Genomic DNA, 27,022 nt, shown 5'->3' with positions numbered 1-27,022 from the left:
TCAGTTCCGTCCCTCAGTCCAACTTCCCTGATTAGCAACTGTTTGAACCTGCCCTTTGGAACTCAGAGGCTTCCCGGGTGGTGCAGTGGTGAAGACTCTGCCTGCCAGTCTGGGAGACACAAGAGACACAGGTTTGATCCCTTGGTCGGGACGATCCCCTGGAGGCGGGCATGGCAACCCACTCCCTGAGAATAAAGCCCACTCCTCCCCAGCACAGGGAGGGCACAGCCCGCAGCCCCAGCCCCAGCATCCAGGGTCCCTCCTGATGGCGTCAGCTAGGGTAGGGAAAGGACAGCTGTGCCCTTCTGATGCTCTCATCTGAGTGTGGACAAATGGCCCTCTCTTTCTCCCCATGGTAGAGCCCAGGAAAACATTCCAAGAAGAGACAGAGAGACCTTGCTTGATAAGTGGCTTTACAAGCGGGACATGGAGGGGCTGCGGCTCCTGTCCTGTGCCTCACTCTCCCTATCCACCGAGTGTCAGGACAAACAACGTCCTTCCCTACTTCCCAATAAAACGCTGCCCAGATGTCAGGCTTGCACAGTGATTTATTGAACCCAGAAGCAGCTTCTCGTGTGGACCAAGTCTGCTATAAAGGAGCACATCGCTGAGGAGAAAGGGGACGTCGTTTTCTGTGCCTGGGGCCAGGGGAGGCAACCCAGAACCAGTGCAGCGGCACCCCCTGCAACAGCTGTCAGAGGCGCCCAGGGGCAGATGCGTCAGAGGGATCCATCCCCAGGTAACGCATCTGCCATCATTACAACAAGCAAGATGTAGAAAAAGGCAGACAGTGAGGTAGAAAGACGTTATTCTTTATAAATAAAATGTTCATTTGTGTCAATATTCACATTAGAAAAATACACGTTCCTTGAAACAGACCTTCTCTGGGTAAAATCCACACAGATCTAGGGCTGCGGCTCTGACCCCATCTCACTGAGAGGGCTGCGTCTCCAAGCCTCCAGAGGAGCCGTTCCGGGGGGCCCCCTTGCAGGGCAGGCCCCTCTGCGTCCGTCACTGTGACAGTACCCCCCTCCCCGGACACTACGGAACCCGGATGGAACAAGGGAAGCCAGTCAGAGTCTGAACTGCCGTCTGCTCCTATTCCTGAGACAAGACCGCAGGGCACCTGTTGCTAAGTTCAAAAGCACGGCCTCCCCGACGGCAGCGCCGCCTCCAGCCCCTGGTCTGTGTGCCTCTCAGGGCAGCTGGTCCCAGCCCCCGGCGGCCTACAGGGCCCCCTCAGGACTCGGCATCTGCCCCGGCTGGGCAGAGGCCCCGCTCAGACTCGGTGCTGTGCGCACAGTTGGCTGGCACGGCATCCATGGACCACGCTTTCCTGGGCAGAGGGGCAGGGGCCTCGCTGGTGCTGGACTTGGGGCTGCTCGGGTGGGAGCCACATGCCTCGCAGAAACTTCCTGCCTCTGAGTTTCCAGGCTGGAGACAGGTGCTGCAGAGAGCCGGGCTCCCCAGGCCAGCCCCAGCATCTGGATATTCTCCCCAGGGAGCGCTGCCAGCTGGTGCTGGGCCCCTGTCCCCAGTTCCCCTAAGGGACAGGGGAGCCCTGGCCTAGGGCACCCTGGCGCAGGGCAGTGGGGTCTACAGGCCCACCCTGAGCTGCCCAACCGGTCAGTGCTGCCAGCCGGTGGCCGGTGGCCTGCTTGGGAGCCGGCATCGCGGGGCTTTCCTCGGGGCCGGGAGAGGTGCCCCCATTCACTCCAGGGGCAAAACCTAAACAGTTCAGAAAAACAGAGTCAGTTGTGTACTGTTGCTGGTCACACATCCCTATCCAAACCAAGCTAGTCCAGAGAAACCTTCCTGCCCCTGAAACAAAAACACAAACCCTCCTTGTTACTTGGCGGCTTCCAGGAATGGATGAAGCTAAGAGGAAACTCAGACCTGTGAGGCGAGGGGAGCTGTGTTCCAAACAGGTGCCAGACAGCCCTCATTGTTCTCAGTGAATAAACCTGCCCTCCTGTCTGGAAGAATTAAGTCCAAAGTTCTGAAGGAGAGGAGGCCTCTTTATATTAGAGACCTACGGATCAAGGAAGGGTATCAGGCAGCCGTGACAACAGTTTGGGAAGTTACGCCTGCGATATAGTCCAGGAGCCTCATGGGTCCGTTCTGGCTAGCACCAAATTAAAAGCTAGAACATGTCTTGTTTTCCAATGTTGACTCTCAGCTGGCACTGAGAACCAAGTTTCACGAAAGCCAAGCCATGGACTCGTGTCCCGGGACCGGTCCCTGCTCTCAGGTCTCCCCGACTCCTCGGGGCCCTCCCAGGCACAACCCACTTAGCACCATGAGGCAGCTCTTCATTCCAATAACGGACTCAAGAAAACCCCAAAGACCCGAGACTCCTGGGAATGAACACTGGGAGGTTGGGTAAAACTCTTGAGAAACCAGAGCAGTCTCTGAAACGCGACAACAGGAGCGCCGTCCCCACCCCCGAGCAGCAGGTCTCTGAGCCCCAGGGTGCACACCGCGAGGGCTGTCTTACCCACACCGGCCGCTGGGGCACACAGGGCTGGCCTCTGCAGGCCCCCGTCTTCAGCAGGACACTCCGTGGGGTCCTGGGGCACAGCGTCTCTCCTGGTCCTTTTCACTGAGGCCAGCCCATCCTCTGCGATCTACGGAGAAAAGACTAAGTCAACCCGCTAAGACTAGGAAGAAACAGGCCAACCAGCACCTCTTCTTCCTGGAGAAGTGCTGGAGTCCCAGCGGTCCACCCCAACAATTCCCCACTGGCCGGACGGCGGCCTGGCACCCCTTGGGCCATGCCCACCTCATTCGCCCTCTTCTGCGGACCAACTCCCTCCAGCTCCGCTGGGGCCTCCTCCAGGCTGGTGCACTTGCCGGGAACGCAATCTGCATATCCTTCTCTTTTCCTTAGGAACTCCTCTGTGATTCCTAAGGACTCGGCAACCTGAGAAGAAAGGGGCCCATAGAGATGCTTCACTCAAAACACGAGATTCAGAAGCATGTCTGCACTTGAGAATAAAGGGCTGAGTGTAAACCTAAGGAGTCCCTTTGTTCAGCAAGGTGCCATGAAGACAATGGGAAGGATGAAGATGAACTGTCATCACAGCGGCATCGTGTTAGTCTGACACCACGGTAACTTTCTTGCCCACTGTTCCTCCTGGATGGCTTCCACGCCTGCTCAACTGGCAAGTTATGAACAGGTAAGTGACCACTGCCAACCAGGGCATCTATGTGAGGCTTAGCGAAAAGTCCATTACATTTTTAAAAAATATGTAACTTAAGGAGATGAAACACAGGGCCTCCCTGGTGGCTCAGGGGTAAAGAATTCGCCTGCTGATGCAGGAGACACAGGTTTGATCCCTGGTGCAGGAAGATCCCACATGCCTCGGGGCAACTAAGCCCCAGCACCACAGCTACTGAGCCTGTGCTCCAGAGCCCAGGAACCACAGCTACTGAAGCCTGAGCGCCCTGGAGCCCGTGCGCCACGAGAGCAGCCAGAGCAGCGAGAAGCCCAGCACCGCCCCAGAGCAGCCCCGCTCCCCGCAGCTAGTGAAGAGCCCCTGCAGAGCAACAAAGACGCAGCGCGGCGAAGAAGACACAGACGCCTATCGGTTTACTTTAAGCATTGAATTTGTATAGAACGGATGAGGACAACCCAAAAAACCCACATGGTATGTTTCAGTGTGGATCAAGATACTTCTTGCTATAGAAGTAATGACCCTGAAACACTATGCTTTCTAGGCAGGCAGCTCCACTGTCGGTATAATCAAACGTTAGGAGCCCTTAAGTCAACATGGCCTAAGTGTTATTCACTGTCGTAGGAGCATTTTTTTTTGTACATCTGACCCCACTCTGTTTACTTACTTGCTTGCTGTATTCACTGGTTTGCTGTCCTCGCTGAGATTCTAAATGAACGTGAGATGCTGTGGCATTCGCCTTCCTCTCTCTGACTTCTCTCACTCGGCATAATACCCTCCAAGCCCAGCCATGTTGTTAAAAGAGCGTGGCAAAACCAGACTATTGAAAAGCGCAGCATCGCGAAAGCCAGAAAAGACGACTGATGATTCAGGGCTGCCCTCTGCCGAGGCGGGAGGGTGTGGGGAGTTGGCGCAGCCACAGGCGGTTGGTGGGGTGAGGACCTGAGTCTCTGAGCTGGGCGCAGGGAGTCCCCCTGGATGACCTGCCCGCCCGCAGAAACATGCTCTGCCCAGCAGAAGGTTTTATCCAAAACAAGTAAAACCACGTCAGTTCACAGCCTATTTCTGTCAAGGACTCAAAATAGCTAAAGGCAAGGATACTGAAATGGGAGCTCTGTGAACACAGCCACAAACAGTAACTGCTGGCCCCTGTGTAATTCATCCCTTTGCAAAAACCTACATAATGAAGAAAAGACACCACTTATTCACTGTGATCATCGGTGAGTGGGAGGATGGTGGGTGTTTCCTTTTTTTTTTTTTTAGCTTATCAGCATTTCTGAGTTTTCTGAAAAAAGCATGTATCACTTTTGGAAGAAAGAGCTAAACAGAAGCTGACTATGAAGACGTCAAGATGTCATGACTGAGGTAAACATCCTCCTTCTTTACTGGGCAGCTCTCCCTTGGCTCTGGGCCAGACTTCCCACGGGAGCTTGTTACCTTATTGTTGTTTACTTCCAGAGGCTCCTGAGAACAGGGTCCAGAACTGCGGAGGTAATCTTGACACAGTTTCATAACCATTTTATGCAGCTCTTCAAACTCCTTGTATACAGCTGGGAAGAGAGGTTTTGCTAGATGACCTTTTTCAACCTCAGTGAAGATAAAGATGACAAAGGGGGGAAAAAAAAAAGATGTTTCAACCCAAGGCAAAGATGTGGAAAATACAGAGAGGACTCCGAAGGCGGGAAGGACACTCCTAAGCCCCCAGCCGTCAGCAGACTCGGCCTTCGCTCCCCAGCGAGAGCGCAGTGTGCCCTGCACTGTGCTCGGGGCAGCAGATGGCCGGGAGAAGCGGCCCAGGAAACCAGCCCCTGAGGGCTGCCGGAGAACGGTGGCTGGGGGAATGGCATGGACAGGCCCTGAGGGCCACACAGGCAGGTTCTGGGGCCCGCAGCTGGGGGAGGGCCGGGTCCCCACTCCTGGGGCGCTCCTGAAGTCCGGGTGCAGGCAGCAAGGCCGCATCTCGGCGCTGGCTCCTCGGGGGCGGGGCTGCCATGGAGGCGCGGGCAGGGCGGTGGGTGCGGGAGGAGAGGGGAGTCCACGCGGGCCTGCCTGAAGGCCTGTGCCGGCACCCGGGCCGGACGTGCCGGCGCCCAGGCCGGGCCAGCTGGCTCACTTCAGCCCTCTCTGGGGAAAGGAGATGATTCCCAAGGCCTGGCTCCATCTAAGAAAATATTACAAAGGATGCCTTTCTAAATAACTTCAGATCATCGCCTCAGTCGCTTAGCAACACTAAGGAGACCCACCTTCATCAGAAGAAATTCATACACGGTCACGACCTGAGCCAGCCGAGGCAGAGCCAACCCCACTAGATCGTCCCAGTCACACTGGTGGAGAAGCTACCGGAAGAAAGCATTTGACATCTTTGAAAGAATTTTCCAGCAGCCAGTAAGTTGGTGCAACAAAACCCACAGGAGACAGAAAGTTCCCTAACGTCTCAGTGACTAAGCGGCTCTCAACTGGGAATGCTGTGCCTGTTACACAGCTCACGTGCTCACGCATAACCAGTCCTGTGATCAACTCTGCATTCAGAGTCTGCCCCCAACAGGAGCACCGAGCGAGCAGTGGGTACCAGGCCCTGGATGAGGACACAGCCGCGGTGGGGAAACGGGTTTCTGCTCCCCAGGGCTCACTAACTGGTGCCCGAGCCAAAAACATAGCAAGTCCCGAGGCAGCCCGCAACCAGGAGACCACACCAAGATACAGGGACAGGCAGGAGACGAGGACCTGGGGAGGGGCTGGGCTGGGGGGCGTGGATGGCGCAGGAGGGCGCAGTCCTCGGACGGGACTGGAGTGAGTGACGGGAAAAGAGGCGTCGTGGGCACCGTGTCCCCCCACACCCTGGACAGGGCCTGATTCCGGACACCCCTAGTCGTGTGTAAACCAGTGCCCATCTCTGGGGAGCTTCTCTTGTGCGGGATCAAGAGAGGCACTCCTCGGAGGGTCCCTGATTCTCCACAGGACAGTACGGCACTTGGACAGTACGGCGCTGCTGGTCCTGGCCATGCGCTCCAGTGGCCTCACTGACCTGACCCAGCAGGGAGCATCTCTGAGGTTCCAGTTCCTCATCTAAGCGGAGCTACTGACATGCAGTGAACTGAGCGCAGCTGGAACCCAGCAGAAAGTGCTCCCAGGATGGAAGCCATTCCCTCGTTTCGAATGTTAGTGAGCAAATCACATCAGAAGCCTCCTGACCTCCTACTCCTAAAACTCACTCAGCCAGGACTTGGTAACAAGCCCATGGGGAGGAAAGTTAATTCACCCGGGTTTAAATTTCCCGCTGGACCCTGCAGCCTCCTAGGCTTTCTAGAAAGCCATTTCCTCTCTGAAAACCACTTTCCCCTCATGTGTAGTTTGGAGGCCCAGGGCCCAGAAAGCCACTCTCTCTGGGGCTGGTTGTCTCATGTACTCATCTGTGCTTTCCCTTTGCTATTTTTTTTACTTATTTTCTTCAAGATGCAGGCAAATAAATACATCCTCACCAAAGACAACGTAAGCTTGGGGTCCCACTCTTCTAAGCCAGCCCAACTAAATTCAACAAACCTACTTTCAAGGGCTAGAATGGAGATTCTAGAGTTTAAAACCCAAAACATGCTTTTATATCTTGAAACTTTTTACAAAACAAAAACACCATTTCTGTTCTTTTCTAAACTGCTTCCACGCAAACCCAAGTTATAATTATTCTACAAGCTATCAAGGCAAGCAGCTGGTACACCTAGGAATCATTCTGGGCAATGTTATCTTTGAATAGAGCGTTCATCCCATTACACATCAAGTGAACTGTGTGAGTCGATCTGGGCATTTTACTCTGAAATTCAGAAACCTAGAGTGAGTTGCCACATACCATGCCAGAGACACGGGTTTCAAGAACGGAGCTCTAAGAGTGACGCACCTCCTGGAGCCTGGCCCTGCTCCTCGCAGCCCCAGCACCCACCGGCGGGTGAGCCATGCCGCTCTGCTCCAGGACGGCTGTGCTGGGCTCTGTGGAGTAGCCGCTTCTTCTAGGTCCGGGATGTCTCTCTGATCCCAAAAGGGCTGAAAAACTTCCGTTTTTTGCTTCAGACACCAGCGCTTCTTCAACTTCCACAGACTGACCATTCTAGATTGGGGTGCGCACCCAAACCAAAATAAAATAATCATCCTTTATACACCGTAAAGAAAACCTTAGAGCAGAAAAAATATCATCAAAGCAAGGAACTTGTAAATTATTCTTCTTGGCATAATCAAGACACATTAATGATAATCAATGCATCTTAAACAAAGGTTCCCTTAAAGATACCAGATGAACACCAGCCTGCAAATCTGGGCTGACAAACCATGACCATGGAGTGGTGCCCAAAATGAAACGAAACACTCTTCTGAGGTCACTGGATATTAAAAATTGACCTGAGCTTTGTTAATTCATAATTCACCCACGACTTGTAAACTTTTTTTACTGGATACACGTCAAATACCATAAAAGTCATCCTTTGGAAATATACAGAGAGGGGGACTTTAGAAAATTAACCAGGCTGTGTAAGCTCAGGGTCCTAACCACTGGACTGCCAGAGAAACACCTCAACGCTGTTTTTTAAATAATGGACTAGTGCACATGGCACACAAATGCTCACCCCACACACACTGGGTTTCAGTGAATAAATGCTGACATGGTCATGCAAATCCATGGTGACTGGGTCTGCTTTGTCTGTGAGTTTCGAAAAGGGAAAAGTGGGGAGAGAAGCCGGTAGGGCGCGTTACTGCAGACGGTCCAGGAAGCAGACTTGTGGACCAGCGCCCCCACGCGAACCTTTCCCAAGGCCACGGTCATGTCGGTGTCAGCAAGAGCGCTGCGATTCGTTTCCCTGACCAGCCCTGAAGGACCTGCGCCTGCATTCCACGGCACGCAGTGAGCCATGCTGCCGAGACAGGAGACACACTGCTCTGTGCCAGCCGTGCGCACATATCGTCAACTCAAGGACAACGTGCAGGAACGAGGACACAACCACCAACAGCAAGGTTACCTGCAGGCCCCGCCACGCTGACGCAGCCCCTTCCTCAACTGGCAGAGCGGGCGTGGGCGGCCCCCGGGGCGCCAGGCTGCAGGTGTTGCCCTCTGTGGGGCCCGCGATCACGCTCCCATTGGCTTTCTCAGATGGTGACATCTCAGGCTCCAGGTGGCCGTGGCCTGGGTTAAGTTTAAAGTGCCGGGCCAGCCCCCCCTTTCCTATGTATGACTTTTCACATGTCTGACACTTGAAAGTTTTGGGCCTCAGGGAGCAGCTTGCCAAGTCAAAGAGCGCCTGCCTCCCTCTCTGATCTTCATCTTCTTCCACACTCAGTTCGGTGTAGTCGTCGGAGTCAGATGGGTGACCATCGGCCAAATCCTCTGTCTTGATGAATTTATAATCTTTAGCTTTATACTTGGGCGGTCGAGATATCCGTCCCGAACGTGTTTTGACTTTTAAAGACTTCTTTAGTTTCTCAGCGTGTTTTGTTTGCGAGCTGGAAATAAATAAATGTGCTGAACTGGATGAAACAGATGTGATTGCTGGCAGGTCAGAGGCTGACAGACGGACTGCTGCAGTGCTCCGGCCACTCGGAGGCTCGGCAGCCAAGACTGTCTTCACAGGGACTGGCTGGAGGGCAGGCAGCGGCCTCTGTATGAACACTCGAACAGGAGGCTGGGGGTCGTGACTCAGGACACATGGCGGCACCCCCAGCAGCTGAGAGCTGAGCCCCACCGCGCTGCAGTGCCCGCTGGGCGGCGGGCCCGGCCTGGCCGGCTTGGGCTGGATGGCGGCCAGCGCGGGCATCGGCTTTTCCTGACCTTTTGTCTCTCCAGATCTTACTTTGACACAAATGGCTTCCAATTGCTTAAACACAGAAAAAGAAAAGAAGCACTGTGCTTGTCAATATTTCCACAATTTTGTTCCCATCTTAAACCCACTGCTGAAATTTTTTTCTAACTTACACATCTTACATATAAAAAAACTCTGTATCTATTCTGTTTATACTGACGTTTATCAACATTTCTGCCCAGTCCATAGTCATCTATTTTACGTCACATTTCTTGTACTTGCATACATAAGAAGCATTTGCTTATATACACAAAATAAAAAGTTCATGTAACTACTCACCATTCCTACATAAATGCCTTCTGATAGCACTGGGTTGGCCAAAAAGTTTGTTCAGATTTTTCTGTACAATCTTAACGGAAAAAAACTGAATCAACTTTTTAGCTAGCCCAGTATCTACTATATCATTGTTTAAAAAAAATCCACTCAGTTGATCTCATGAACCATTAAAAAATATCCTTCTTTATAGTTTTACCACATGTGTACTTAAGAGTTCTTAGTACTCTAAATTGGACTCAGTTCAATACGTGGCCTTATTTTTTAAAGTTTTCAGTGAAATTCTGGAAACCAAAAAAGCCATCAAGAACTACGCACCTCGGGTCCCTGGCACCTGCGTTACGACGCGCGGCGTTACTGCACTGGGACGTCTTCTTGCCCCACCTCTGCTCGCCTTGTTTTTCACCCTACCCCGAATGTGCTGTTTGTCGTTTGCACGCATTCTTTATATCACACTTGTGCTTAATCGCTCATTCATGTCCAACTCTGCAACCCCATGGACTACAGCCCACCAGGCTCCTCTGACCATGGGGATTCTCCTGGCAAAAATACTGGAGTGGGTTGCCATGCCCTCCTCCAGGGGATCTTCCCAACCCAGGGATCGAACCCAGGTCTCCTGCATTACAGATGGATTCTTTACCAGCTGATCTACCAGGGAAGCCCATATTACACTTGTAGGTATCCCTAAAAATAAGTAGTTCTGTTTTGATGTGTTTTCAAACGTTATATAAGTGAATATCATCTCTGGCATCCTGGTGGGGTTTTTTCCTATCTTGCTTGTGAAATTCATCCAAGGGGCGGTGCATAGCCCTCGGGCACTCATTGCTCTGTAGCGCCCTCTGCAGGCCTCAGGCGCTCACTGCTCTGTAGCGCCCTCTGCAGCCCGCGGGCGCTCACTGCTCTGTAGCCCGAGGCAACAGGTGGCCTCCCGCCCTGCGGTCTCTGGTCTGCTCTGCAGTCACAGACCGCAGATGTGTGTGTACACACGTGTAAATTTCTCCAGGGCACACACCTAGGAGTTGGGCTGCATTTCTTCATCAGCTTTTTTTTTTTTTAACATCTAACAAAATTTTATCCTTTTGGCCCCATGGCTTGTGGGATCTTAGTTCCCCAACCAGGGATAGAATCTGAGCCCTTGGCAGTGAAAGAGCAGAGTCCTAACCACTGGATGGCCAGGGAAGTCCCTAAACACATTTTAAACGCATGGGCTTTTTGACCCAGCAATCTTGCTTCTTGGGTCCCAGAAGAAACACTGGCACACTGTCACAGGATGTATGTCTAGGGGGTTGGAGGCAGTGCCATAACAGAAAACACCGCCACAGGCGAGGGCTGCTGGCGACTAGGCTCCACAAGTACTTCTTAGAAGAAGAATATTTATTTATTTGGCCATGCTAGGTTTTAGTTTCGACACTGAGTATCTTTGATCTTCACTCTGGCACGGGGGATCTTTAGTGTCGTGTGCAAACTCTTAGTTGTGACATGCAAGATCTAGTCCCCTGACCAGGGATCGAACTGGGCCCCCTGCATTGGGAGTGTGGAGTCTTAGCCACCAGACTACCAGGGAAGTCCGCACCAAGTTACTGAGCAGTGACCTTGTGCCTGATACAATGGTGTAGGTGTTCCGGAGACAGCAGTCATGGTCTCAGGGGGGTGGGCGGGGCAGCAAAACTAGGTTCCTGCCCCCACTGAGCAGAAACAAAGAGAGGAAAGACAGATAAACCTCATCACCAGAGCCGACTTTTTCAGCTCGCCGCAGCTGACATCTTGGACCAGTCTGTCGTGCCAGCTGAGCTGGGCAGCGTTGAGCACAGCCCCACATCTACCCAGCAGAAGCCAGCAGCACTCCCCAAGCTGCCACAATCAAAAATGTTTCCGGTGACTTCCCTGGGGGCCCAGTGGTTGAGAGTCTGCCTTCCAGTGCAGGGGGTGTGGGCTCCACCCCTGGTTGGGGAGCTAACATCCCACGTGTGTCTGGCAACTAAGCCGGTGCCCCACACTCCAGAGCTCCACAGTGAAGACCCCGCCTGCCCCAACTAAGTTCCAATGCAGCCGAACAGATTGAAACCAAAACCGAAATATCACCAGACGTTGCCAAGTGCCCTCTGTGGGGCAAAACTGCCCCCACTGAGAACCACCAATTTGGGGTCACTAACAGGCCCTCCTCTTTGGACTCAACCCTCTACCAAGGAAAGGATCAATAAAAATATAACAGGACAGAATGAAAACCTGAAATCAAGTTGGAGGTTGGAGTATATCTGTCTGCACATCGTATACTTACTACAAACAGCAGACAATTCAATATATTGGTTTCTGAGGTGTGCAGAGCTGGCCCTGAGCCAATATGAATCAAATGACAACTAGCTCTACTTTGCTAGTTTTAAGAATCACATTTGTTTCCTTTTACTACCAATCACTTAGAATGTTTCTCTAAGCTCTTGAGGTATTATCAGATAATGCCATTAAAGAGAGACACACACACACACACACACACACACACACACACACACAAACACAGAGCAAATCCTATTGTTTCTGAATTACCACAGGGGCAAAGCTGGTCTGATTTTTCAATCTGCTCTGCAGACTAGTTTACCAAGCGGGTATTCTACCTGATACCTGGTATATGTCTATTTCATTCAACAAACTTTTCCTAAGTATCGCTGGGGGCCAATTCATAAACAAGTCAGGTCCCAGCCTCACACCTGGGGCGGCGGGGTTTCCCCTCCCAGGCCTGCCACCTGCAGGCCCGCTGACTCAGGTCTGCACTTTGCCTCAATGTCTGTACTTTCAAAAGCTCCACTGCTGCATCTGAAGGCAGACTGGGTTTATCGCGGAATGCTGATAGGAAAACACCACCACCACAGCGCAACAGGTGCAGTAAGAGAAGCAGGGGCAGCTCAAGGCTGGCAGGCTTCCTGGAAGAGGTGACCTCTGCAGGGGTCCTTGAAGGATGAGTAGAATTTTTGGAACAGATATTCTAGGTGTAAGGACAAACATGTGTGAATGGACGGATGCATGAAAAGGAGCTCTCTGTGTGGAGGAAACTGAAAATCTCTCTGTGGGGCAGGAACAAGGCTGGGAGGGGTAAGAGCTGACCTGAGGGAGTGTGTTCAGATTGTACCTTCCAATCCACACCACCCCCCAGAGACCCTCCCCTGCCTGGGTTCTCCAATCACACCCGGGTCCCCGCCCCCACCACCTCTCCTCTTCCGCATTTTGAACTCGGACCCACCCTCCCAGATCTAGCTCAGACCACCTCGTCTCACCCCCTTGGCCAGAAACAACCTCGTCCTTTCTCTCCGTGCATTTGGCTCTCTGTCCTATTTATTTATTATCTCTAGCTTTCTGGCCTTGACCAGAAGTTATCTGAGTGATGAGTTACCTCCTTGGTCACATAACCTCCATCTTGTGCGTCTCTATGGCCTTGGTGGCACAGCCAGGGGGCAAAGAGTATTACCAGAACTGAATGCAAAACCACAGTATCATGAATGCATTAAGTATTTATATCACCCCAATGAGAAGAGCTAGAGAACATGATCATGCTATCTAACTCCAATTAAGTTTGCTTTCATTTTGGGGAATACATCATTTTGGGGCTCTTTCCTAAGTTATCTAACTCAAACAGCTATAGCAACATTCAACAGGCCCTGGAGTGCAGCCACACCTGGGGGAGGCTCAGGGTAAGCACTCAGCCTCTCTCAGCTCCTTCCTCATCTATAAAATGCTGATAACACTTTTGTGTGGTTGCTGAGACCCAAGCAGTCCAGCACTGTGCTGGATACAGAGAGGAGATGGACAGACTCGGCCACCAGAACCCTTCAGACTCCACAGACCTGCTGTGCAGAACTTCAGTGGGAGGCGTTTATGTCCTCAGCACAGTAGGAGACAAACATCCTACAAATAAGGAAGCCAAAGTCCAAAGAGGTTGAATTACCCAAGGTCACACTTCTAAGAAGCTGGTGTTGGGGCAGTCATACTTGTCTCCCCAAACTTGGGTGAGACAACTTTCCAGTCTTGATGACCAACTGGGTACCAATCTTAACTGGCCAAATCCCTCAGAAGCAAAAACATAAGCTTAGTGAAGACTGCTGATTCTACTCTCTACCTACTTCTTCTAGAGGCAGGATCTCTGTGGCACTTTTGGAGTGAGAAGCACGGTGACATTTACAAGCCCAGTGCTGAAAGGGAATGTGACTTTACAGGTGACATGAACGACCTCAGGCTTGGATGCTACTCTGGACGCTCTGGGATGGCAAGACCCATGTTCGAGTTCCAGCTTCCTTAGCGGCCAAGAGCTGTGTGACCCGGAAATCAGGCCACTGAGAAAGGACGCTGGCTAGCACACGGAGTGCTTTCACGGGTTTCATTCATTAAGCCAATGTCAGGCACCTGCCGGGTCTGTAACAGGGGTTGCAAACGCAGACGCCGCCACTGCGAGCAGGTGCTGCATCAAGTCACTAGAATGTACTTCGTTCGGCCCCCGAGTCTCGGCCGGGCCCCTTGCAGCCCCTTCCACCGAAAGACTCTCTACCTTGGTTCCTTTTAATCCATTAAGGTCTCCGCTGCAGTGTCAGGCCTGGGGACCCCTCACTCGGGAGCAGCCCCCAGGTCCGGCCGCTCTTCATGGACTGGGTTCAAACGCTGCACCCGCCGCAGCGCCTGGACACCGTGACCGCTCAACGAAAACGGGAAGAAACGCCCGCGAGAGGAGCCAGGCGGCGCGGAGGAGCCGCGGGCAGGGGCCCGGCGGGGTGGAGGAGCCGACGGTGCCGGCGCTGACAGGGGCGGGGGGCCTGCCGTCCCCAGGGAGCCGAGTATGGGGACGCCCTGAACTGTAACGGCCGCTCTCTCGGGCAGGGCGGCTCTAAGGCCTAAGCGGAGAAGCCTTCCTTCCCCGCGCGAGGCCTCTCCCGGGCCTCAGTTGCCCCACGGCCCCGCCCGGCGCCTCACCTGCGGCGGCAGCAGGCGCGGCGGGCGCGGGGGCTCGGCGCCGAGGCCCCGCTGGAGGGCGGCCTGCTGGGCCGCGTCCCGCAGCCGCCGCGCCGCGTCCAGCACGCAGGGCGGCGGCGGCGGCTCCGCGGGCGGCTGCGCCTTCGTCACCTGCTCCAGGACGCGCCGCAGCTGCTCGGGGCCCAGCGGGGCCACGCGCGCCGCGCTCCCGCGCTGGGAAAAGGGAGCCCGGCCGCCGCTGCAGCCGTCCTCACTGCCACCCTCAGCTTCCGGCTCCGCGTCCGCCATGACAGCCGACGCGGAGACCCGAACCCGGGTCGCCGAGCGCCGGCGGCTCAAATGTGCGTCACCTGGGAAAGGAGGCAGCTACGAGTGCCCCGCAGGCCAAGACATCTCGGAAGGCGACCGCACCTGACAGACAGAGCCGGTCGGTGGGCGGGGCCTCAATTGGCCCCGCCCTGCCGCCCCTTCCCGCCCAGAATGCTACCGGCCACATTGCCTCATTGTCAGACCATATTCATCCTTCACCTGTCACCTCCTGCAAGAGGTGTCCAGCAAAAAGTCTTCGAGGTTCCAGAGCTCCTGGCCTAACATCACATTGTCCAAACGCTCTCAGCGTCACCTGAAAACCCTGTCTGGACCTGCGGAGGCATGGATCAGCAGTGGCCCGCTGCAGGGCCAGGGGCTCAGGGTGCAGCAGGCTTGGGTGTGGCAGACCCTGTTAGAGGAGGTCGCCGTTAACCCCACCATAGAGTTGCGGAGCAGACGACCCAAAAACTGCAGAACAATTATACCAAATAAATTCTCCCACTGTTAAGAAAGTTCTAGGACCTACAACAGATTACCCAACCTGGGGATCTGGCAATGGGACTGAGAACCCCCAGGGAATTTGACTTTGGAGGGCAGTGGGATTTGCTTACAGAACTTACACAGGACTGGGGGAATAGACTCTTGGAGGGCACAAACAAAATGTTCTGCACACCAGTACCCAGGAGAAAGGAGCAGTGACCCCACAGAGACTGACTCAGACTTTCCTGTGAGTGTCCATGAGTATCGGGCAGAGGCAGGCGCAGGGTCGAGGGCACTGAGTGCAGCTGTGCGCGCAGGAGACCTTTTGAAGGGGGTTGCCATTATCTTCGTCATGGCTTCCCTCGTAGCTCAGTGGGTAAAGAATCTGCCTGCAATGCAGGAGACCCGGGTTCAGTCCCTGGCTCTGGAAGATCCCCTGGAGAAGGAAATGGCAACCCACTCCAGTATTCTTGCCTGGAGAATCCCGTGGACAGAGGAGCTTTGTGGCTACAGTCCATGGGGTTTGTAAGAGTCGGACGCGACTTAGCAACTAAACCACCACCACCACCATTATCTTCATTACCTCCGCCATAGTTTGGTCTCAGTCAAACAACAGGGAGGGAACACAGCCCAGCCCATCAACAGAAAATTGGATTGAAGATTTACTGAGCATGGCCCCACCAATCAGAGCAAGACCCAGTTTCCCCCACAGTCAGTCTCTCCCATCAGGAAGCTTCTATAAGCCTCTTATCCTTATCCCTCAGAGGGCAGAGAGAATGAAAACCGCAATCACAGAAACTAATCAAAACCAGTCACATGGACCACAGTCTTGTCTAACTCAATGAAACTATGAACCACGCCTTATAGGACCACCCAAGACAGAGGGGTCATGGTGGAGAATTCGACAAAACGTGGTCCACTGGAGAAGGAATGGCAAACCACTTCAGTACTCTTGCCTAGAGAACTCCATAAACAGTATGAAAAAAACAAAAAGATAGGACACTGAAAGATGAACTCCCAGGACGGTAGGTGCCCAATATGCTACTGGAGAGCAGTGGAGAAATAACTCCAGAAAGAATGAAGAGACGGAGCCAAAGCAAAAATAACACCCAGTTGTGGATGTGACTGGTGATGGAAGTAAAGTCCGATGCTGTTAAAACAATATTGCATAGGAACCTGGAATGTTAGGTCCATGAATCAAGGCAAATTGGAAGTGGTCAAACAGGAGATGGCAAGAGTGAACATCAACATTCTAGGAATCAGAGAAAAAGAAATGCAAAAAGGCAGAATGGTTGAGGAGGCCTTACAAATAGCTGAGAAAAGAAGAGAAGCTAAAGGCAAAGGAGAAAAGGAAAGATATACCAATGTGAATGCAGAGTTCCAAAGAATAGAAAAGAGAGATAAGCAAGTCTTCCTCAGTGATCAAGGCAAAGAAATAGAGGAAAACGATAGAATGAGAAAGACTAGAGATCTCTTCAAGAAAATTAGAGATATCAGGGGAACATTTCATGCAAAGATAGGCACAATAAAGGACAGAAAGGGTATGGACCTAACAGAAGCAGAAGATATTAAGAAGAGGTGGCAAGAATACACAGAAGAACTATACAAAAAAGATCTTCATGACCCAGATAACCACAACGGTGTGATCACTCACCTAGAACCAGACATCCTGGAATTCGACATCAAGTGGGCCTTAGGAAGCATCACTACAAGCAAAGCTAGTGGAAGTGATGGAACTCCAGCTGAGCTATTTCAAATCCTAAACGATGATGCTGTGAAAGTGCTACACTCAATATGCTAGCAAATTTGGAAAACTCAGCAGTGGCCACAGGACTAGAAAAGGTCTGTTTTCATTATAATCCCAAAGAAAGACAATGCCAAAGAATGCTCAAACTACCGCACAATTGCACTCATCTCACACGCTAGTAAAATAATGCTCAAAATTCTTCAAGCCAGGCTTCAACAGTACATGAGCCATGAACTTTCAGATGTTCAAACGATTTACAAAAGGCAGAGGAACCAGAGATCAAATTGCCAACATCCATTGGATCATCGAAAAAGCAAGAGAGTTCCAGAAAAACATCTATTTCTGTTTTGTTGACTATACCAAAGCCTTTGACTGTGTGGATCACAATAAACTGAAAAATTTGTTCAAGAGATGGGAATACCAGACCACCTTACCTGCCTCCTGAGAAATCTGTATGCAGGTCAAGAAGCAACAGTTAGAACCGGACATGAAACATCAGACTGGTTCCAAATCGGGAAAGGAGCACCTCAAGGCTGTGTATTTTCACCCTGTTTATTTAACTTATATGCAGAGTACATCATGTGAAATGCTGGGCTGGATTAAGCACAAGCTGGAATCAAGATACCAATAACCTCAGATACACAGATGACACCACCCTTATGGCAGACTGCAGCCATGAAAGTAACAGACGCTTGCTCCTTGGAAGAAAAGCTATGACCAACCCAGACAACATATTAAAAAGCAGAGATGTTATTTTGCCAACAAAGGTCCATCTAGTCAAAGCTATGGTTTTTCCAGTAGTCATGTATGGATGTGAGAGTTGGACTGTAAAGAAAGCTGAGTGCTGAAGAATTGATGTTCTTGAACTGTGGTGTTGGAGAAGACTCTTGAGAGTCCCTTGGACTGCAAGGAGAAAGACCCAACCAATCCATCCTAAAGGAAACCAGTCCAGAATATTCATCGGAAGGACTGCTGCTGAAGCTGAAACTCCAATACTTTGGCCACCCAATGCGAAGAACTGACTCACTGGAAAAGACCCTGATGTTGGGAAAGATTGAAGGCAGGAGGAGAAAGGGATGACAGAGGATGAAATGGTTGGATGGCGTCACCGACTCAATGGATGAGTTTGCGCAAGCTCTGGGAGTTGGTGATGGAAGGGAAGCCTGGTGTGCTGCAGTCCATGGAGTTGAAAAGAGTTGGACACGACTGAGTGACTGAACTGAACTGAGAGGGAGTTCAAAGTGAGCATTTTATCAACCCCGAAATTGTTTCCCTGTCGGCCCACTCCTCCTGCCCGCTCAGCCAAAGGCACTCACTCATCAGTGCCCGTTGGTTCACGCTCAGGGAGTGAATGATAGGTGCATGAATATGAAGGAATGAATAAGCAGAGGAACCTCCCCCCTCTTCACACTTCAGTCGCAGCTCTGCCACCCCTCTTCTTCCTTTCCCAATCTGCCCTCCCCGCCTCTCCTGGTTCCCAGTGTCTTATAGCCATAAGCACTAAGGCGGCCGTAGGGCCATCAGTCAACAAACACTAACTAAGGGTTTGTCGGGTGAGTCATCATCCCTGCCCTCTACGTATAGTCTAGGCTGGAGGGGAGGAGCCTAGCATTTGCAGCATGATGTGGTGAATCCATGATGCTCATGGTTGGAGAAGCTGGGGGCCAGGCTTATTCATACCAGAGAAGTTTCCAGTAATCTTTCGGATAATTTTTCTCTCCACTGGACCACCACGATCGTCATCCCCCATCATCATCACCATTATTTCATCATCAGAGTCAATAATCTTGCCTTCACTATTCCCTGCAGTGTCTAACTTAATTCATTAGTAGCCTCACTAAGAATTGGCCAAAAGAGAGATCAGATTCGTGGGATTTGCTCCAATTTCTTAATCCTTTTCTTCTTTCATTAAAAAAAAAAAAAAACTTTCAAATGAAAGACTTTCTCATCCTTTCATCCTCAAACGTCAGTCAGGTCCTCTCTGACATCTAAGAAAGAACTGTCCCCTCATCTAGAACACAGTATCCCATTCATCTTTTTTTGAGCCTGTCAGGGAGGAAAAACTTTTCCCCTATCCGCCTATGTTCTGTCTCTGAGGGCTTGTGAATTAAGCTGACAAAAGACAGATTAACAAGAGAAAAGACAAATATTAGGGAGTTCCCTGGTGGCCTAGTGGCTAGGATCTGGTGTTTTCACTGTGGAGCTCTGGATTCAATCTCTAATCAGCAAACCATGCTACACGGCCAAAATACACACATAAACACACAAAAAAAGAACAGGCAAATTTTAATATAATGTATTTTTATTAATGTACCAATGGAATTCACAGAAAAATGTGGCAGTTAGAATGTGGGGCTTATACATTATCTTAACAGGGGAAGGGATGGAGGGAGAGGGCACTTATGGGAAAACAAACAACTTAGGCAAGATAAACAGGCGCTAACCTAGGGTAGATGGGAGATGGGATAGTCTCCTGACAATGCCTGCTCAAGGGTGATGGCAGCTTCCCCTGTCCAGTGGTGAAAGTCAGCCTTGCCTGGTTGTTCCCCGCAAAGAGGATTTAAGACAACCGAATTCTTTTGGAAGGCTCTACTTTAGGCAGGAAAGACTTTTCAGGAGCTAAAACGGCTTCTGTTCAAAATAATTTTTATGCCATAGAGGTGAATTCTGGACCCTTTCAAGTCCTTGTTAGAGGTGAATTCTGGACCCTTTCAAGTCCTTGTTTAGGGCAAGTTATGGGCTCAGAGGGCAGCAACTTAGGCTGGCTCCTCCCCTGCAAGGCCTCTGCATCTAACAAGGTGTCTGTCATACACAGCCCAGGTGTTGATGCCAAAAGCTCAGCCTCTCTACACTGGTGCTGAACTACATCTCGGAGACTGAGTTTTGGGTGAAATAGAAATGAATAGCTGTGTCGCTTTGCCAGGCAAAGGGGGCACAGCGGCCTTGTATCTCTCAATATAGTGTGTCCTCCCCTGGGAGGACTTGCTGAGGAGCTTTATAGCTGCAGCCCCAGGGTGGGGTTGCTGACGAGGCTAGAGCGTGCACAGGGCCCGCACTCCAGGACTCTCAAGTGCTCAGCCTCCTAATCACGGCGAGCTTCTCTGGGGCCTTCAGTCTTGCCTCAGGCCCTTTCTTAGCTGTTCCTCCCTTGGTTAGCAACTGTTGGAATCTGCGCTTGGGACTCACGGAAGGTCATGGAGGCTGGAGTCTCCCCTACAAACAAGAAATGGGGGACAGAAAGGCTTCCGGGGTCTTCCCTGGTGGCTCAGAGGTAAAGAAGCACCAGGCAATGCAGGAGATATGGGTTCGGTCACCGATGCAGGAAGATCCACGTGCTGCGGAGCAACTAAGCCCGGGCACCCCAACTCCTGAGCCTGTGCTCCAGAGCCCGGGAGCCGCGACTACCGAAGCCCGTGTGCCCTGGAGCCTGAGCTCCGCACCGAGAGACACCACTGCGGAGGGAGGCCCGCGCCCACAGAGTAGCCTCCACCCTTCCCGACCAGAGAAACGCCTGTGCAGCAGTGCAGACCCAGCGCAGCCAAAAATAAAATAAATGAATAAACAGAATAAAATAATAAAGGCTTCCATGCCTAGGAGCCCACAGGGTCCTGCTTGATTTCAGTGTGAGTAATCTGAGTACAGGTGCCTATTCTAGGGGTCAGGAGCCCCACGTTCTCCTTCTAACTAACTGTTCATAATAATAATGGTCCCATCGCACACTGTATCTATTTATTTATTTTATTTCTGGCTGCGCTGCGTCTGCATCGCTGTACGCAGGTTTCTCTGGTTGCAGAGAGCGGGGCGCGGGCTACTCTTTGGTTGCAGTGCACACGCTTCTCATTGCGATGGCTTCTCTTGTTGCCCAAGGGCCTCAGCAGCTTCGGTTCCCAGGCTCTAGAGCACAGGCCCAGCAGCTGTGGTGCACGGGCTTAGTTGCCCAGTGGCATGTGGAATCTTCCCGGATCAGAAACTGAATCCATGCGTCTGCATTGGCAGGCGGATACTTTACCACTGAGCCCCAGGAAAGCCCTCCATCACACTTTTAGTACACACGGAGCACTTGCCAAAGGCTTTAAGCCTGTAGTCTGTGGACTTGAGCTGTTACTCATTTCAGTCAGAGCTTAAGGCACATTTGAGAAAAGAATGAATGAATGGTCTAGCAGATGTTCTCACCTGAGACTTTTTCAAACATGATTGGACCTTGACGTAAGATGGCATCCACCCTTAAAAGCCTTTGCTAAACGAAAAACTCCTGGGAACTTCCCTGGCAGTCCAGCGGCTAAGACTCCACGCTCCTAAGGCAGCGGGCCCCAGTTCAGTCCCTGCTGGGGAATTAGATCCCACATGCTGCATCTCAGCTTTCACATGCCACAACTAAAGACCCTGCGACGGAGATGGAAGATTCTGGTGCCGCAACTGAGGCCCAGGGCAGGCAAATAAATAATAAACATTTTTTAAAGATCTAAAAATGCCTGACTTGGACTGTGAACGAGAGATTCATCCAGCTGCCCTCTCGCTACACACTGCAGAGCTGAGAGGAAGAAATGTGAAGTCTAACCAGCAGAATGGTCGTCAAAAGATCCACAAACAGTAAACGCTGGAGAGGGTATGGAGAGAAGGGGATTCTCCCACACTGTGGGGAGGCATATAAACTGGGACAGCCACTATGGAGAACAGTATTGTCTTTTAGTCGATAAGTCGTGTCTCTTTTGCGACCTCATGGACTCTAGCCTGCTAGGCTTCCCTGTCCATGGAATTTCCAGGGAATACTGGAGTGGGTTGCCTGCATTGACAGGGTGTCCCTTTTACCACTGAGCCACCAGATGGTAAACTGGAAAAAACAAAAAAAAAAAAACCTAAAAATAGATCTACCATGTGCTGTGCTCAGTTGTGTCTGACTCTTGGCAACCTTTGGACTGTGGCCCGCCAGTCCATGGGATTCTGTCCATGGGATTCTCCAGGCAAGGATACTGGAGTGGGGTGCCATGCCCTCCTCCAGGGGATCTTCCCGACCCAGGGATCGAACCCATATCTCCAGCAGGTCCTGCATCATAGTCAGGTTTTTTACCCACTGAGCCACCTGGGAAGCCCAGAGGTATCATATGACCCTTCAATCCCTCTCCTGGGCATATATGCAGAAAAAAACATGGTCTGGAAAGATACATGCACCCCAGTGTTCATTGCAGCATTTTTTACAATAGCTAAGACATGGAAGCAACCTAAATGTCCATCAACAGAGGAATGCATAAATAAAGCGTGGTACATATACACAATGGGATATTACTCAGCCCTTAAAAAGAATGAAATAATGCCCTTTGCAGCAACATGGACGGACCTAGAGTGTCATGCTGCGTGAAGTCAGACAGAGAAGGAGAAAGAGTCTATGGCATCTCTTATATGGGCAGTTTATAAAGAAATGATACAAATGAACTCAAAATAGAAAGAGACGCACAGACTTAGAACAAGAATTTGTTGCTGAGGAAAGCCTAGTTAGGGAGTTTGGACATGTACACACTGCTCTGTTTAAAATGGATAACCAACAAGCACCTATTGTACAGCACATGGAACGCTAGTCAGTATTAGGCGGCAGCCTGGATGGGAGGGGAGTTTGGGCGAGAAAGGATATACATATATGAAAGGTTGAGTCGCTTCCTTATTCACCTGAAACTATCACAACATTGTTAATTGGCCATATCCCAATACAAAATAAAAAGTTAACAAAAAATGTGAAGTCTAAGATCTCCCTGAAAAGCAAAAAACAAAATGTAGCAAAAGATTTCCAGATGCTTCTGCTACCCAAAAGTTGGATTCGCCTCTAGGTGAGTGTGGACCCAAAAGACAGCCAAGTCAAAAACTGAAGGAAGGGCGCATTCCTTGCAGGAAGTAAGGAGAACACCAGGGATCTTTCCTAAAGTGGTGTCAATTCAAACAGCAAAACTGGGGAAGGGGCTTGGGTGGTATATACATATTCATGAAGGGGATTGAGCAGAGGAGAATTCAGCATAGCAGTGGGGCAAAGATGCTGATTGAAATCAGGAGAGTCAGAAAACGTCAACATCACGAACCTTTAGGTTCCAGTAGATCTGGCGGAGGGAGTTTAAATTTTGCAAAATAGCTCAAGAAAGTGCTTCAGGCTAATCTTTACCTTTGAAACAGAACTGGGAGTCTTTACAACGGATTTATTATCTTTGGTACTGTCACTTCTCTTGCCACGTCACAGCTTGTTCTCTGTGCCCTTCAGGCTGTTATCACTGAGCTTTTCCGCCTGCTCACCCCCACCTTAGGCTGCACCGTGTTTGCTCTGAGCTCCAGCTTCCTACTAAGCTAGCGCCGCTGTGGTCTCCCTCCAGTCACCCTCATAATCATCTACAAGGACCTCATCAGCCATGATGAGATGTTCTCTGCCATCTGCCACATCCGGGAGGTTGCAGACACGCTGTCATGGACAGATCGTGTCTGGAGGTGGAAGGGAATATGGCCAGTAGGACAGAGGGCAACACTGATGACTCGCTCGTGGCGGAAATTTCTCTGCTGAAGACCCCCAAGGATGAAGGAACTGAAAACACAGCAATCGCTGACATTGATATTGTCATGAACCATCACTTGCAGGAAATCCACTTCACAAAAGAAGCCTACAAGTGAAACGGGAGAGAAAGGGGGTGGGGCACAACCTTGAAAAGGATGGCATAGCCCTAGGACACAACATAAATGGTTAGAGCCAACGGGGTCCAAGATGGTGACAAGACTTCCACTAGACCTTGAGCCTCAGTGTATGCTCACTGTAACGTGTCAGCAAGCTAATTGACACACTCACAGGCGCTTATTAGCATATGCAATTACCCACCCCAGTAAAAAGTGGCAACCCATACTCTGGAGCGGCTCTTGCCTTCCGAGATGGCCCACGTTCTGCCTGTGGAGTGTTTCTCTCTAAATAAATCCACTTCTCACCTATCACTTTGTCTCTCACAGAATTCTTTCTGCGATGAGACATCAAGAACCTGAGCTTCATTAAGTCCTGAGACCAGGTGTGTGATCTCAGTTAAAAGACCATGAGCTCAAGTCGCAGTGTGGGTTGCACGGTTTTACAAGAAATACGTGAAAGATTACATGAGGTCAATCAAAGGGAAACTTGAAGAGGAGACCAGAAAAACTAAAACCTTTTACGACAGGGGCTGCGGAACAAACCAAGCACATCCTTACTAGTTTCAAAAACGACTGGTTCTTTATTAGTGTACACATGGATTCAGATGGCATGGTTGATCTGCTGGACTACTGTGAGGACGGTGTGACCCCATACATGATTTTTCTTTAAGGATGGCTTAGAAATGGAAAAATGTGAACACACTTGGCTGTGAGTTTGAAACAACTATCCTCACAACTGGCTGCCTGCTGCTTTTCACCCACACAACACCAGGACTTAGACAACTGGGACTGATGTCATCCTGAGCTTTTCATTTATTTTCTCATTGATTTAGAGCTTCCCTGGTGGCTCCGAGTTGTTGTTGTGTTTTTTTTTTTTAATTTTAAAATTTTTATTAATTTCTTATTGGAGGAAAACGGCTTTGCAGTGTTGTGTTGGTTTCTGTCGTACATCAACATGAATCAGTCACAGGGATACATATGTCCCCTCCCTCTTGAACCTCCCTCCCGCCTCCCACCCAATCCCACTCCTCTAGGCTGTCACAGAGCACTGGGTTCAGCTCCCTCCCTCCCTCGGCATATTCCCACTGGCTCTCTGTTTTACATATGATAATACATCTGTTTCAGTGCTACCCTCTCCTTCCTTCCCTGTGGAGTGGAGGTATGATTTTTCAGGGGAAAAAACACATGTCATGTAGGTTGTCTAAAAATTGTTGTTGTTCAGTCGCTAAGTCATGTCCAACTCTTTGTGACCCCATGAACTGCAGCATGACAGAGTTTCCTGTCCTTCACCATCTTCCAGAGTTTGCCCAAGCTCACATCCATTGATGCCATCCAACCATTTCATCTTCTGTTGTCCCCTTCTCCTCTTGCCCTCAGTCTTTCCAGCATCAGGGTCTTTTCCAGTGAGTCAGCTCTTTGTATCCGGAGGCCAAAGTATTAGAGCTTCAGCTTCGGCATCAGTCCTTCCAGTGAATATTCAGGGTTGATTTCCTTTAGGATTGACTGATTTGATCTCCTTGCTGTCCAAGGGAATCTCAAGAGTCTTCTCTAGCACCACAATTCAAAAGCATTGATTCTTTGGTGCTCAGCCTTCTATAAAGGTCCAACTCACACATCCCTGTATGATTACTGGATAAACCATAGACTTGACTAGACAGGCCTTTGTCCGCAAAGTGATGTCTCTGCTTTTTAATATGCTGTCTGGGTTTGTCACAGCTTTTCTTCCAAGGAGCAAGCATCTTTAATGTCTAAAACTAACATGCATTTAAACTAAATAAGTCTCATTATTACTGAGACCTGTTCAAGGACAAGTATGGTGGCCAGGCTTAGAACACTAATTAGCTAGGTCTGAAAGGGCTTTTCTCATGTCCTGAAATCTATGCCTGGTTCTCTTTCTCCCCGGCCTGCTACCCTATTTGCTTTCTAACCCTAACTCCTCACTACAGACTGGGCTCATCTGGCCGGTTCTTGTCTCCACGCCTGCCGCCTGCCAGGATACATGTCTCTTTCCGGGTTCCCCAGCTGGACTAGGATGCGTGCAGTAGGCTCTCCATAAACACGTGGGGAATGGCCTTCGCTCTGGCAGCACATACACTAAAATCTGAAGGATACAGAGATAGGGCCCCTGAGCAACGATGACACGCAAATTCATGAAGCCTTCCATAAAAAAAAAAAAAAAAAAGAACCGCAACAGCAACAATTAAAAAAAACAAAAACGTGTGTAATGAATGAATTCCAAGGCTGGATTTCCAACCCTAAGAAACTCCAGAAAACTGAAAACTGAGGTCCCCCTGAGGGCTCTCAGAAGCTCTGCATTGGGGAGCAACCCGCAGTGACATCGGAGAGTATCCTAAAATATGCCCGAAGCGAGCAGCATGCCCCCAGCGCGCGGGGACTTGGGGTACCTTCCCCTCCCTCCGCACCCCGCCCCGACTTCCGACCCAAGTCCAGAGTGACTCCGCGACTCCTTCTGTTTGCACGCGACTCCTTCTGTTTGCACGCGGCCCACGGCACTCAAGAAGCCTATTTTTCAAGACAGTTGTGAAACAAATCCGTAAGCTGGGGGAAAAAAAAAGTTCATCTTCGTGGCCCGTACGGGGATCGAACCCGCGACCTTGGCGTTATTAGCACCACGCTCTAACCAACTGAGCTAACCGGCCAACTGAGCGCATTGTGCCGCCGGCTCACTTACCAGATATCCACGCCTGCGCCGCATGGAGCCGGCGAAGCCCCTCCGGGCGGAGTCCGCCGCGCCGACTTCCAGCCAGCGCCCGCCCGCCCGCGCTGCCGCGGTCCTCCTAGTCACCCCCGTGGGCCAGATAAAACAACTGAGGCCTTGAGGCCTTTAAGGGGAGGGGAGGAGACTTCTTAGAGCGAACTGGAGGCTTTCACTGGACAAATGCAAGCTGCCCCTGAAACTTCTTAACTGGGGAGTAGGATTCTCCAACTCAGTGCTATTTTTATTCATCACTGGCAATCTCACAGCGTGGAAACTTCGTGTATCAAGAGCATGGCTAAGTCACTTCAGTCGTGTTCGACTCTGTGCGACCCCATAGACGGCAGCCCACCAGGCTCCCCCGTCCCTGGGATTCTCCAGGCAAGAACACTGGAGTGGGTTGCCATTTCCTTCTCCAATGCATGAAAGTGAAAAGTGAAAGTGAAGTCGTTCGTCGTGTCCGACTCTTAGCAACCCCATGGACTGCAGCCCACCAAGCTCCTCTGCCCATGGGATTTTCCAGGCAAGAGTACTGGAGTGGGGTGCCATTGCCTTCTCCAATCAAGAGCATTGGGCACTGCTAAATGAAGTTTGGAAAATGCAGAAAACCAGATAAAGGACCAAAGAACCTCCGAATTCCCCACCGCCCGGAGAAACAATGGCTATTGGGGTCTTGGCATCCTTCCTGCCAATCTGTTTTCATTGGACGGTGTATTAAATATATGCAACCTTGTGAAAAAGAGAATAATTTTTATGTTGCTTTTTGTACTGAACATTCTATTACATGTATATCTCTAAGTGATTGAAAATGTCATTTTAAGTGGTTCCTCAATGTTTCTTAAGTAAGGCATAGTTTTTCCTCCTCCCTCCTTTTGGAAATGTCTGGAAATTGTCG

The 27,022-nt window shown here is 50.8% G+C and overlaps 1 protein-coding gene, 1 non-coding gene and 1 pseudogene across 3 annotated transcripts; 1 reads left to right on the top strand and 2 right to left on the bottom strand.

Annotated features, from left to right (window-relative positions):
• ZNF839 (zinc finger protein 839) lies at positions 531-14,579 on the bottom strand. Of its 2 annotated transcripts, none has more exons than XM_018066386.1 (8): positions 14,234-14,579; positions 8,174-9,025; positions 7,066-7,272; positions 5,420-5,512; positions 4,614-4,763; positions 2,783-2,923; positions 2,498-2,627; positions 531-1,728 (listed from the first exon to the last, which is right to left on the bottom strand). In XM_018066386.1, exons 1-8 carry the CDS (start codon positions 14,519-14,521, stop codon positions 1,544-1,546), a joined length of 2,046 nt encoding a protein of 681 aa, XP_017921875.1. In that variant the 5' UTR covers positions 14,522-14,579; the 3' UTR covers positions 531-1,543. The 2 variants fall into 2 exon arrangements, with proteins under 2 accessions (XP_017921875.1, XP_017921876.1); XM_018066387.1 differs by lacking the exon at positions 14,234-14,579 and adding an exon at positions 13,815-14,160.
• LOC102182072 lies at positions 14,520-26,251 on the top strand (annotated as a pseudogene).
• On the bottom strand, positions 25,998-26,071 carry TRNAI-AAU. Its single transcript has one exon. It is a non-coding gene; the product is annotated as a tRNA-Ile (tRNA).

Source organism: Capra hircus, chromosome 21 (genome assembly GCF_001704415.2).
Source record: "Capra hircus breed San Clemente chromosome 21, ASM170441v1, whole genome shotgun sequence".
Classification (NCBI taxonomy): Eukaryota; Metazoa; Chordata; class Mammalia; order Artiodactyla; family Bovidae; genus Capra; species Capra hircus.
The sequence above is the reverse complement of the archived record's forward strand: the minus strand, read 5'-3'. Positions and strand labels throughout refer to the sequence as shown.

What these genes read in the sequence shown, in the direction of transcription:
- ZNF839 (XM_018066386.1), bottom strand. Translation starts at nt 14,521, where the DNA reads ATGGCGGACGCGGAGCCGGAAGCTGAGGGTGGCAGTGAGGACGGCTGC. An exon ending in GCAGGGCCAGGCTCCAGGAG is followed by an intron (nt 5,513 to 7,065) that starts GTGCGTCACTCT and finishes TTCTTCCGGTAG; the next exon opens with CTTCTCCACCAGTGTGACTG. An exon ending in TGGAAGTAAACAACAATAAG is followed by an intron (nt 2,924 to 4,613) that starts GTAACAAGCTCC and finishes CTTTCTTCTCAG; the next exon opens with GTTGCCGAGTCCTTAGGAAT.